The 13,284-nt window shown below is 33.6% G+C and overlaps 1 protein-coding gene across 4 annotated transcripts in view; it reads right to left on the bottom strand.

The window, feature by feature from the left end:
- Positions 1–346: 346 nt before the first annotated feature.
- The window catches only part of LOC133204460 (protein tweety homolog 2-like), a 28,253-nt gene continuing 15,315 nt past the window's right edge, over positions 347–13,284 (bottom strand). Inside the window, exons 4-14 of one of the 4 annotated variants that reach the window (XM_061340195.1) lie at positions 12,213–12,448; positions 11,279–11,374; positions 11,076–11,148; positions 10,699–10,768; positions 10,516–10,577; positions 10,316–10,408; positions 8,856–8,995; positions 7,075–7,176; positions 6,593–6,727; positions 5,872–5,932; positions 347–3,138 (exon numbers count right to left, since the gene is read on the bottom strand). In XM_061340195.1, the coding sequence (XP_061196179.1) occupies positions 3,097–3,138; positions 5,872–5,932; positions 6,593–6,727; positions 7,075–7,176; positions 8,856–8,995; positions 10,316–10,408; positions 10,516–10,577; positions 10,699–10,768; positions 11,076–11,148; positions 11,279–11,374; positions 12,213–12,448 (1,110 nt within the window). In that variant the 3' untranslated portion in view covers positions 347–3,096. Of the gene's footprint in view, positions 3,139–5,871; positions 5,933–6,592; positions 6,728–7,074; positions 7,177–7,327; positions 7,431–8,183; positions 8,263–8,567; positions 8,647–8,855; positions 8,996–10,315; positions 10,409–10,515; positions 10,578–10,698; positions 10,769–11,075; positions 11,149–11,278; positions 11,375–12,212; positions 12,449–13,284 lie in introns of those variants that run through there. The other 3 variants (XM_061340196.1, XM_061340198.1, XM_061340197.1) reach the window with 3 other exon arrangements.

Here is a 13,284-nt window from a genome sequence, read left to right as displayed (position 1 = left end):
TACTGATTGGCTTAGAATCATCAAACTTTGGCAGATGATGCATCTTGAGTCCTCAGAGTGTATCAACCAAAAAGTAGGTCACCGTTACCTACTTTTGCAACTTCATGGCTAAATTTAAATATTTCAGATACTAACTGGCTTAGAATTATTGCCAAGGTCAGGTTTTAAATTATAAAAATTGTCTATACTATAAATAAAAGATCATCAGTTGGAGGGACTGGGCAAACAGTAGGTGTTTAGTCTTCAGAACTGAAATCAGTTTTTTCACAGGACCCGACCTACTTAACACAAAACTTAATTGTGGCTTTATTGAATTAGTATAAAGACAAGAAACAAAGCTGGACGGTTGTGGTTCAATATTGTTTATTTCATGTAGTACACAATCAATGATTAGAAAATTTTCATTTATGTTAACTATATATACATGTAGCAGATGTATTCTCACCAGGTGTTGTGAATTTATGACCAAAAAAAAATCTATTAAAAACACTGCAAAATACAAAAGTCACAACCTTATCATTCAAAACAATTAGTGGAAGACATTACTATGGCTAATAATGATACATGAAAAGGTCGAGTCAAGATGTGGAGCTCATAGTTTTAATTTACACAGTCATAAAACATGAATTGACAGACTAATAGTAAGAAAAAGATCTGAACTACATCTTAAAACCATTGAGGTTGAAATTTCTTTAAAACACAGCAATAGGGCTATCTTTGTTGAAATCACTCCTAGGGAAAAGTTCTTCCACTGCAGTTTACTTAAAAACTCTCCTAAACTTTCCAAACTGTGCATTAAAACTCAAGGAGTAACTTTTCATGATAAAGGAATACTGAACTACAATCATAATCTGCAGATCAGATATGACACATACAATAATTCAGAATCACAAAAATGTATAAAATTGTAATCAAAGGTTTCCTTCAGAGTTGTACACTGTATTATAACAAAATTCAATATAAAAATAGTGTTCCTTAAAATAAACATTATTCTACATCAACAATCTTCATCTGCCGATTGTCTTTTTTACCAACAATTTAAATCACATGCCATCTGCTTACAGATTCAAACATAACACATCAAAAAATACAAATTAAAAATATTAATTGTATTTTGTGATATAAACAATGAGGAAGGCAGGTACCTAAAGGGAATTAGTGTGTTAAGATATTAATAACAATCAAAACTAAGCCTCTTTTGATTAACTTATAAAGATACATGATGAATGATTCGTTATGGTGACTAATGACTAGATATACAGAATCAGTGACTGGCTAAGAGTACTGTATTGTATCCCAGTACAACTCCATCAGAACTTTTTACAGAACAACTCTGTTTTACTCTAAGTTGTAACTGGTACATCTTACCCCAGTAAAGCATCCAGAATTTCAGATACACTATTTTTTTTCCCATATGATAGAATTTCAAACAAAAGAAAAAGGACAAACATATTCAATATAGCATACCTTAGATCAAACCAAGAGTACAGTATTTTTCCTATACCTGCCAACAATGTTTAGAAATGAACATTAGAAAGTTTTGCTTTTTATACACGAGTATTTCAACAGACCATGTTTGCTATTACCCATTTGATGATAACTCTTCCAATATTATTATGCCTCCTGCATTGCACTAAAATATGAAACAGAATGTCCATGATGATATTTTAAGCATTAAGTAGATTCCTAAAAATTAAACAACTTTCTTTTGAAAAGTGACAATATACACATACATGTATGTGTGAGAATGTAACTTTCAACTTCAAATGAGTACACATTATTTATTGTCTATTTTCAATTTATAATAATTATATATTCTTTCCACTTTCAAATATGAAATAGCCAGACAAGTTACTGGTTATAAAATTATTTCTAAATCCAAGTCTACCAAAACCAGAACAATTAATAACTTGTATGATAAGAGGGTTTCCTGATTTCTGGTGGTGTTTTAAGGGACAAGATTTTTTTTCATTCACCTACTTTCATTTGCTGAAAAATTAAAGTTAGCTAAGTCCTACTGTAACATTTCAATAAAGCAATATATGTATTAGTAAAATCTTATATAGGTATGTACATATTTCATAGTATTAGTAACATATTGTAAGCAAACTACACAGATAACTGTATCATTACAGCACAATTATAAAAAAAAATTACTGTCCAAATATAATGCTTCAAGCTTTAGTCTGACAACCATTTATAAATGAGCAATAAAAGACAAAGCTGGGTACCAAAAAAAAAAAAAAAACAAAACAAAACAAAATAATGAAAGAAAAAAATATATGGGCAAAATAATACATTTAGGCAAAAGTAACAAAGAGCAAAAAATTCCCATTACAGGAATCAATATAGTTGGAAATTGACGATATGTCAACAATATCATCATTGACATAGAATAATTTTTTCAAAAATAAAACAATAATATGTATTTACATACAAATAGCAATGGATATGAAAAGGACATATTACAAAATGTGCGACAAAGGGACTATGGTATGTTTTTACCCAATGCTACAAATCTACAACTACCTTTAAATAACTGTACTTTTTCTCAGATGTAAACACTACCATAATACAGGTACATGTACTACTCTTTCCTAACAATCACTTTTAGTGATTCATTACAACAAACCATTTTAAAGAAGACAGCAAAAACTAGAAGTATCAAATTTTGGAGAAGTGTAACTAATTGCTGGACAGTAGACATAATTTCTCCTCAGAATGGCGGCAAAAATTGGACAAAAAAGTGAACAGTAGAAAAGTCCGAGACATCTCAATAGGAGAGACACATCATATAATCATAGACCGAGAAACATAGCATTCAGATTTAGCTTAAAAACAAAGCAATAAAAACAAAGATTATAAAACTGCACAAAGAGGTTACAAATACACATACCGGTATAAACAATTTCTACTATCATTTTTCTTGGGGGGGGGGGGGGATTTTCAAACTACATTTTCTGCAAAATAAATATATGAGTATTTCAATCCAATACTTGTGATTATTAAAATAAAACAACAAAATAAACTTTCTTTAAAAGTAAGAATCACTGAAAGTATGCTCCATAAAGAATTCTCCTAGAAGTCATACAAAGGTCACTCTAGGTCATATCTAGCTGGAAACCTGCCAGGATGGTACTGTAATATAAAACAATTAAAGTTATCAATCACAGATATATATACTGAATGGAATCTAGAAATTAAATTGTACTCAAAAAGATTTAAAAATAAAAGATGCTTTGACATCACTTCATGTTTTACTCAAAATTAAAAGATCTAGCTTCTGCAGTAATACACATTAAAACATAATCAATCATCCAATAAATTGATATTTTAATGTCTAGACACAGTATGACGTTGGTAAAGTTATGATCACTGCAATCTTGCATGAAAATGAGATTAAATGCTTAGAATCAGTTAAACTGGAAAATTGAACATGGTACATTGTACCATTAATTAACCAACAAAAACCCACGCAGACTTGCATGCTATCCGTAAAGGTCATATAAATGTGAACAACAGTTCATTGATATTAGATTAATACTGAAAAACTGACAAAGACAACTAGTGCTTTACAGTATCTTAATGTTAATGATCTTTGAAATTTTGACCTTTTCATTTGATTAACCCTAATTCTAACTGGTAATAAATATTACATATAAGTTGTATTGTCTCATAAAATAATCCACAGATATATCAAATATTTCTTTTATGCTTTTTGATCTTTGATAGAGTGACCCAAAATCTAAAGTTGTCTTCCTTTTATGCCTTCATTTTGACCTATAATAAGTGATATTTTAAAATAAGCAATTTGAATATAAGTGGAGTAGGCTGTATCTGTCTTCCTTTTATGCCTTGATTTTGTCTTCCTTTTATGCCATGATTTTGACCTTTGATAGAGTGACCCTATAGTTGTTTCCCTTTTATGCCTTGATTTTATCTTTCTTTTATGCCATGATTTTGACCTTTGACCCTATAGTTGTCTTCCTTTTATGCCTTGATTTTGTTTTCCTTCTATGCCATGATTTTGACCTTTGACCCTATAGTTGTCTTCCTTTTATGCCTTGATTTTTGTCTTCCTTTTATGCCTTGATTTTGACCTTTGATAGAGTGACCCTATAGTTGTCTTCCTTTTATACCTTTATTTTGTCTTCCTTTTATGCCTTGATTTTGTTTTCATTTAATTCCTTGATTTTGACCTTTGATAAAGTGACCCTATATTTGTCTTCCTTTTATACCTTGATTATGACCTTTGATAGAGTGACCCTATAGTTGTCTCCCTTTTATACCTTGATTTTTGTCTTCCTTTTATGCCATGCTTTTGTCTTCCTTTTATGTCTTGATTTCAACTTTCCTTTCACTTGTCTGGTTTGAGGTAAGAAGTCTGGTTTGAAAGAATGCTAGTTATGGTGTAATATAGAGTTTTCAAAGACAACAATTATCTTGACCTTTTGACATTGAATTTTCTTCCAATGATCCTTAAATCTGTAGGACTTTTTCTTTAATGGAGTGCACCTCTTCTTATTTTTTGAAGTAATTTCAAGTTAAAGAGTTGATGATAGAATTATGGATAGATGGACCCAGTGATTACTATATACCACACACCCTTTGAAGTAGGGCCTTAATTATTTACATGCTATTATAATCAGACTGATCCATACACAGGCTTACATAACCTATACCTTAACTCAATTACATAATACATGTACATGTGCTCTACCACACACCACCTGGCACCCAAGTCTTTCTTCCTGTAACTGCATCTTGTATGCTTAATAATTTCATCATCTCTTTATTTGACCACAACTCTATATTAAAGCCTTCTGGCGGCTACGTAACATAACATTTCTTTTGAAATGATGGTTAATGTGCACACAATACCAAAGCAATCTGAATTTTATATAAACAGCCAACTGTTAAGCAAACATTAATGGTTCATATCTCAGTCCTCTTCATATTTCTCCTCTACTTACATTGTAAAAACTCGCCTACAGGAGCAGAATTAGTGTATATTAACAGAAAATAACAAATTGTAACATTTCTTTTTTTATTTCACTGTAGACTGTTGTATGTAAATCTGGATCCAAATTTGTGGCCCCTGGGCCATGGTTTACAATTACTTCAATTCTCATTACAAGGGGAATCTTCTACATTGATTTTACAATTTTAGCCTCATTTTCATTTACATGTACAGTGTATGTTTGAAGATTTCCCCATGTACATCTTTGACCCTTATGTATAAATTTGACCCCTATGTACAACTTAGATCCATTTGTATAACTTTGACCCATATGTACACCTATTGACTCCTACGTATTAATTTGACACGATATATAAATTTGACCCCATGTATAACTTTGGCCCTATGTATTACTTTAATTGCTGAATAATTTTGACCTTGACCCTTTTGTATAAATTTGACCTCTATTTAAAACTTTGATCCCTGTGGTGTCCAGATAATTAAAAAAAATAAGATTTTTATCCTGTATACTCTTTATAGATGTTTTCATGTTTGTATTTTTTTTTATTTTTGGTTATTCCAGGTCTTCACTCTTCAGGGTTGTCTTATTCTTGAAAATTTAATATCCAAGAGACTCTGCCTATTTTAAAACTATATCCCACTTTGAAAAGTGACTCTTCCTTGGTGCTGAACAAACTAATATCCTCAGTTCTTAAGGATTGCCTGTGGTTCTTAAAAAGTTGTAGGAATAAAAGAAACCAACATAGAAAGACAACAAACAAACACAAGTCAGAAAAGGCTCAGATATAAAGCCAGTAACTCAGGAAAACTAATATAATCCCATCACCATGGAAACTAAAATTCAATTAAGCCAATCAGTGAACCTGTTTATAATCACCATAGTAACTTACAGCAGGAGGTGGTGAGTCATTCATTGGGACTCTCTCTTCAGACCGCAGCTCATCAGCACTCCTACAAAATACACATCAAAATTAATGAACCTAGTCATCATATTGATTTATATATTATATACATATATATTTCACCAGCAGTTAAGTCACAATAATGTGAATTTCATTAACTTGAATTGCATGTGATGTCACAATGGTTATCTCACACTACATTACTTCAAGTATGTACAGCGTATATGATACCTGCCATCATAAATGCAAGAGAGTAACTGATTTGTATCATAGCCCAATTTTATGTGAAGTTAACCTTTTGCACTTTTACACATTTGCTACTGTAAACCAATTTTTCTATTGTTCACTCATAATTCACTTCCAGGTAATTGGGGCTTGCTTTATGATCGGGAGGTCTGGGTTAGATTCTTGTTTGCTGCGCCGCATCAAACCATAGATGTAAACATAGGTAGTGACTGTTTCTTCCCCAAGCGTCCGGCATTAGAAGTGAAAGTCACGAGTCTTTCAGATGAGACCAGGGTTCTTTATTGTGCCAATGCCTACCGTGACACTGGACCTTGGTTTTTAACTCACTGCTCAATCAATTCAGGTAATTTTTTTTTATTTTGTTTTAAGAATGATACAAGAAGTTTATGCCCAATATACAGTTGAACATGAACAGAATCGTTTTTGACCTTCATGGACCTCTCACTATTATATGACAATTTACCTGCGAAGATCTCTGTAGTACTCAAGTGTGCAGCTTCCCCGAGCCCCTCCCCCTCCCTCCATTGTACCATAACCATTATATGGTGGTGGGCGGTGACAAAATGGATCTGAGTCATCTACAGGACGATATCCTCTCCTATAAACAGTAGACAAACTAAGTAATTAAAACTATCATAATTAAATTGTCTCAACTTAATTAGTCAAACAAAATTTTCACAGACCTTTGAAATGCCAAACATGACTGTGAAATCACTACAAATTTTTGTGGGGGTTTAATTTTTGTTGTTTTCCAGGAATGATACGACCCACAAATTCATTTCCATCACAAAATGTAGAATTTCATATACATAACTACTCAATACTTTCCCATCCGCGAAATAAAATCCCCCCCCCTTCCCCCCAACCAGAACAATTTTTTTCCTTCAAACTTCGAAAATTTGACCCCACTAAAATATGTGATTCCACAGTATATATATTGATTACCTTTTCCCTGCTAAGTACCAGACCCTTGGTAGGAGACACTGGACAATGATCATACAGATCCCAGCAAAGGGTAACATCAGCAACAGAAGTGCAACACCCACTCTACAATGATATCATACAGATCTCTGTAAAGGGTAACATTAGCAATAGAAGAGCAACACCCACTCTACAATGATATCATACAAATCCCAGCAAAGGGTAACATCAGCAACAGAAGGGCAACACCCACTCTACAATGATATCATACAAATCCCAGCAAAGGGTAACATCAGCAACAGAAGGGCAACACCCACTCTACAATGATCATACAAATCCCAGCAAAGGGTAACATCAGCAACAGAAGGGCAACACCCACTCTACAATGATATCATACAGATCCCAGCAAAGGGTTACATTAGCAATAGAACAGCAACACCCACTCTACAATGATATCATACAGATCTCAGTAAAGGGTAACATTAGCAATAGAACAGCAACACCCACTCTACAATGATATCATACAGATCTCAGTAAAGGGTAACATTAGCAATAGAACAGCAACACCCACTCTACAATGATATCATACAGATCTCTGTAAAGGGTAACATTAGCAACAGAAGAGCAACACCCACTCTACAATGATATCATACAGATCTCAGCAAAGGGTAACATTAGCAACAGAAGAGCAACACCCACTCTACAATGATATCATACAGTTCTCAGCTAAGGGTAACATTAGCAACAGAAGAGCAACACCCACACTACAACGATATCATACAGATCCCAGCAAAGGGTAACATTAGCAACAGAAGAGCAACACCCACTCTACAATGATATCATACAGATCCCAGCAAAGGGTAACATTAGCAATAGAAGAGCAACACCCACTCTACAATGATATCATACAGATCCCAGTAAAGGGTAACATTAGCAACAGAAGGGCAACGCCCACTCTACAATGATATCATACAGATCCCAGCAAAGGGTTACATTAGCAATAGAACAGCAACACCCAATCTACAATGATATCATACAGATCCCAGTAAAGGGTAACATTAGCAATAGAAGAGCAACACCCACTCTACAATGATATCATACAAATCCCAGTAAAGGGTAACATTAGCAACAGAAGGGCAACGCCCACTCTACAATGATATCATACAAATCCCAGCAAAGGGTAACATTAGCAACAGAAGGGCAACGCCCACTCTACAATGATATCATACAGATCTCAGTAAAGGGTAACATTAGCAATAGAACAGCAACACCCACTCTACAATGATATCATACAGATCCCAGCAAAGGGTAACATTAGCAACAGAACAGCAACACCCACTCTACAATGATATCATACAGATCCCAGCAAAGGGTAACATTAGCAACAGAACAGCAACACCCACTCTACAATGATATCATACAGATCCCAGTAAAGGGTAACATTAGCAACAGAAGGGCAACACCCACTCTACAATGATATCATACAGATCCCAGTAAAGGGTAACATTAGCAACAGAAGGGCAACGCCCACTCTACAAGGATATCATACAGATCCCAGCAAAGGGTAACATTAGCAACAGAAGGGCAACGCCCACTCTACAAATATATCATACAAATCTCAGCAAAGGGTAACATTAGCAATAGAAGAGCAACACCCACTCTACAAAAATTCTGCATAATGTAACCATTTCCAATTATGAAAATATTGGTTTATCACATTAATTTATCAGAAAATACTATTCATTTTCTTAAAAAATTGGCATTAAATCAGGCACGTATATACTGAACGATAATTTGAATCATACAATGCGGTCTCACAAACTCCCTCTACAGCTGATTTATAATCCTTGTGTAGGGTTCGACAGCCCAGCAACTCTCCAAGGGAGGTCACATTCCCCACAGCATAGTCAAACTGTGTCCTCAAATGCAGGACTGGTTTACTTATCTATAAAAGAAGAAACGAGAAAAAAATCACCATCCAATGTGTCTGTTTGTTTGTCATTCTTTATCCATCATGGAGACCGTGTGCTGTCAATATAAGCCTCATCTTGGTACATCCAGTATATTGTGAGGGGCTTCAGCACTCTAATGACTTTTAAAGTATTTCTTTTTTTCCCTTTTATTGAGAGATTTCTTTGTGAAATAAGAGATCCTTCATAATGAAAATAATTGATATATACGAATAAATAATTCCAATCTTAATTTCATTTATTTATTTCCTGTGTTTTGATTGGATGAGAACAAATTCAAGAAAAAGTTTACACATCAATAAATCTCTCAACCAGAACTACTTTCTTGGCCTAGCTTTTATTGTAAAAAAAAAAAAATGAAACAAATCCTTACTTCTAGTATGTTTTAGCTAAATGATTACAGAAACTTTAAATTAAATAAAAACAATACTGATGACATACAAGACTGACAGACGGGAATGTTATGTTTATGTAACTGTCAGATCACGAGTGTGAATTTTTATTTAAATCTCTCATAGGATATTTTCGTTGTTCCTAATCTAAGCAAATCAGCTCAGTTCTTGGTAGCTGACAGGAAAGAGAAATGTACCTCAGACTTTTGCCTTATTAGCATTAAATTCATATTTCTACATCCTATATTCTGTCCCGTCTTTAAACAAACCAGAGCAAATCAAGGGTGTCGTCGGTCGGTATGCTACTTTCATTTTAGAGCGTTTGTCGTTAATGTCAACATGGTCAAGGACGAATTCTTCTGAAGTCTACTTGCATTTATGATATTGGTCGACTTAAACAATATTCGAAGAGTTTGTATAAATTTGTTTTATGGAATGTTTTGACAATTTAAGTTAAACTTTATCAATGTTCATCTCAATTACATTTCATTTCCACATCACGACATAAAATATTCCTATGCTGTTTACAGCAATAATGGATTGTATGGAGGCTTCAAAGAGAAATAATTTTAAAACTTCATAATTGGAATTATAAAAATTAAACATTCTTTTTGAAAATTTTATCGAGGTGTAAACTCTTGACATTTTACTCACAAACTTAACATAAAGGTGCTTTGCACTTTTATTTAGTTTGTGAGTAAAATGTCAAGAGTTTACACATCGATAAAATTTTCAAAAAAATGTTTAATCCTATATTGAAACTTACACAGAAAAATTAATACATACTGGGAAATATTGAGTTTTGCTTTGATATTTTATTGTGCATATAAATGGATTGATATGACCACTTCAATATTGCAATGTATCAATATTTTGTTAGACTGTCTTAACAGCAATACCAACCTCACCGACTGGAATGAACTTGGAGCTTTCATTGATAAATTTATTTAGTGTAGAATTAGCTTCTGTTACTTCTTGGACTGCATTCTGGATTTCCTGTTCAAATAAAAAACAAAAACTTTACAGATAATAGAGGTCTAGAATAAGTTTATCTGTAGCTTTCATGTCTCTTGGGTTTCCTTGGATGCATCAAATTCACTTACCTTTCTAAATATGCTGGGGACTCCCTTGCTGGATTGACACTGAGAGTATTCCTTAATAACATCTACAAATATATCAGGCAGGCAAATTATGCATAAAATGTCAAAACCCAAATAAGTATAATATATATATAAACATAATTGTGACCACAAATCTACACTCACTCAAGAGCTTTCTAATCTTACCCTTCTGTGCCTGATCTTTCCCTAGAGATTCTACAAAGCTGTCTGGGTCATAACACAGATCTGACATTCCCTGGAAATAAATATATAAAATAAAAAGCAGGGCATACATCTCAATATCAAAGCTCTGATAAATCATTTGAAAGAAAGTAATGCAAATTAAACTTTCTGCTAATTTTTTTCCCCAGATTATCACAATGTCATTTTGAGTTACCAAAGAGAACCCCAGATATCCCCAAATTCCTGCCCAGACCAATAATGGTCAAAAAAATCCCAGAGTGACCTACTTGAAATATACTCAGCACAGAGATTCTCCAATATGTGCCCAGACCAGTAACAACCCAATGTATCCCAGAGTGACTGATGTCCAATATACTCACCACAGATAACCCCAGATATGTCCCACTTCCTGCCCAGACCAGTAACAACCCAAAGAAGCCCAAAGTGACCGATCTGAAATCAAAGCCAATCAAATCAGTCCACATTCTCTTAAACATTAATGATGATTGTCTATTTTGCTTTATATTAAAATTTTATGAAAAAAATGTATTTATAACTGAATTAAAGGGATTTGAATACATACGTCATGAGGAGACATCTGGACTTCTTGTAACAACCGAGACTGGTTGTTAGGAGTATGAAGAGGGCAAAACACAGCAACACTATTGTGACAGTCCACCTACAAAGACATTCAGTAATTAATGATTCTGAAAATAATAAAGACCTAATTTCAGAGCATTATTTAGCAACTGCTATAAGAGAAAAGCAAATATCTTGAAACAAACACAATGATGCCAGTTATTAATATATAAAATTTTTCCCTTACATAACACTACATGTATTTAAGCATTGTGTATCTATCACTGGATAGATGCAGTTTGTCACATGATCATAAATTTACTGATGCAGTTTCATAGTGACATCATAAATGGTCAACCTGTTTAACATATTCAACTTATACCATAGAGCTTAAAATAAAACATTGTATACATGATTCTAAGATTATAACTGCACATTTGTTACACTTCAATCACAAATGTATAAGTAACAAGGTATCATTTTTAACATCTATCACAACATAGATACAGGTAAGTACATAATGATTAAAGCTACTGTAGAATCATCATTTGAGGGGGACCAATGCTCATGGATTTCCTAGGTCACCCTTTCCCACAAACTTACATCCCAACAAACAACTAATTCTTCAGTGTATTGATTCATTGAATCATCTGTCTAAACAAGTTACTTACGAAATAATGTCCCTACAAACCCGTAAAATTTTGCTTACCCACAAACATTGATCCCCACAAATTAAAATGATTCCACAGTACCCTAAAACCCTTTGACTTTTATGACCAACCCATGTAACACTGTCCAGGTCATTTAAGACACGTTACTTATCACATTTTTTCCATATGAAGCAATGTATAGTGCAGAGACCTGTTCAACAGAGCGAACGTTCCTCTGGTATTCTCATTTTACTCTCAATACTATATACCTTACACAGACAGTATTACCTTATAAACTCTACATCTACTGCTTCTTTGGAGAACTTCTGCAGCAAAAGACTCGGCATGTGAGATTTGACATTATCAATGTCATTCCTGGTTTGTTTAGCATGCTCCTCAATTTTGTTTAATATAGGAGACAGTGTTTTATTGGCAACATCTCCAGATCTTCCTAGTATGTCCTTTAACGCTTCTACTCCAGCTGGTCCATCAACTTTGTCAACTACATCCGCAAGAGTATCCAGCTAGGAATGCAACAAACAGTACCTGAGTTACTTTATTCCTGTTGTTCTTCATCAGATTTTTAAAACATTTTTATATTCTCTTGAAAAATTGTGACATTATATTGCTCTACCCTAACTCTAAGGGGTCTCTGAATCGGATGCTTCAATATCAATATGACTGACATGGCCTTGCATTATGGAGATGAAAATTCTTTTCCTATATGCATTATGTAAAATTTTATCATGATTTTGGCCAGCTCTAACCCAGGGTCCATTATAAAAAAAATCAAATTCACACAACATGGGAATGTTTGCAATCTAATGTCTATGTGTTTCTTTAGATTTTTCTTAATTTTTTTTTATAATTTAGTTCCATGCAGAACTTAAGATTCCCTAGTGTGGCCCCAACCTAACCCCGGGGCCCATGAATTGAATAGTTTAGAATCTTCATTACCACAGGAAGCCTTGTCAATGAGATAAGTTTCATCTTTTCTGGCCCAGTAGTTCTTGAAAAATTAGAATTTTTTAAAATGAAATTTCACTTAAGCATGCAGTCGAGCTCCCCTTTGATCCTACGTACACAGCTGAGGAACAGGGAACCATCTGAAGATTTGTACATGTATTAGTATGTTATGGTCAGTACTGTTTCTTTATTCAACTTAAACAGGCAAGCTCAGGAACATTTTTTTTTGACGGCATGCATTTCGTATGTATACCTTACTAAAGATCTAGTGATATTTTTATATTTTTTTCTCTTCTGTTATTGTTAAGGGTGTGTAGAGGCATCATTACTAAATCTACATAAACTGAACTGCACTTTGGTGCACTGTACTATCATCAAAAGTCACAATTTTTTG

The sequence above is a fragment of the Saccostrea echinata genome, unplaced genomic scaffold, assembly GCF_033153115.1.
Source record: "Saccostrea echinata isolate AGI-Se365-2 ecotype Australia unplaced genomic scaffold, CSIRO_AGI_Sech_v1 ptg000053l, whole genome shotgun sequence".
Lineage (NCBI taxonomy): Eukaryota > Metazoa > Mollusca > Bivalvia > Ostreida > Ostreidae > Saccostrea > Saccostrea echinata.
Note: the sequence above shows the minus strand (reverse complement) of the source record. Positions and strands in the feature narration are given on the sequence as shown.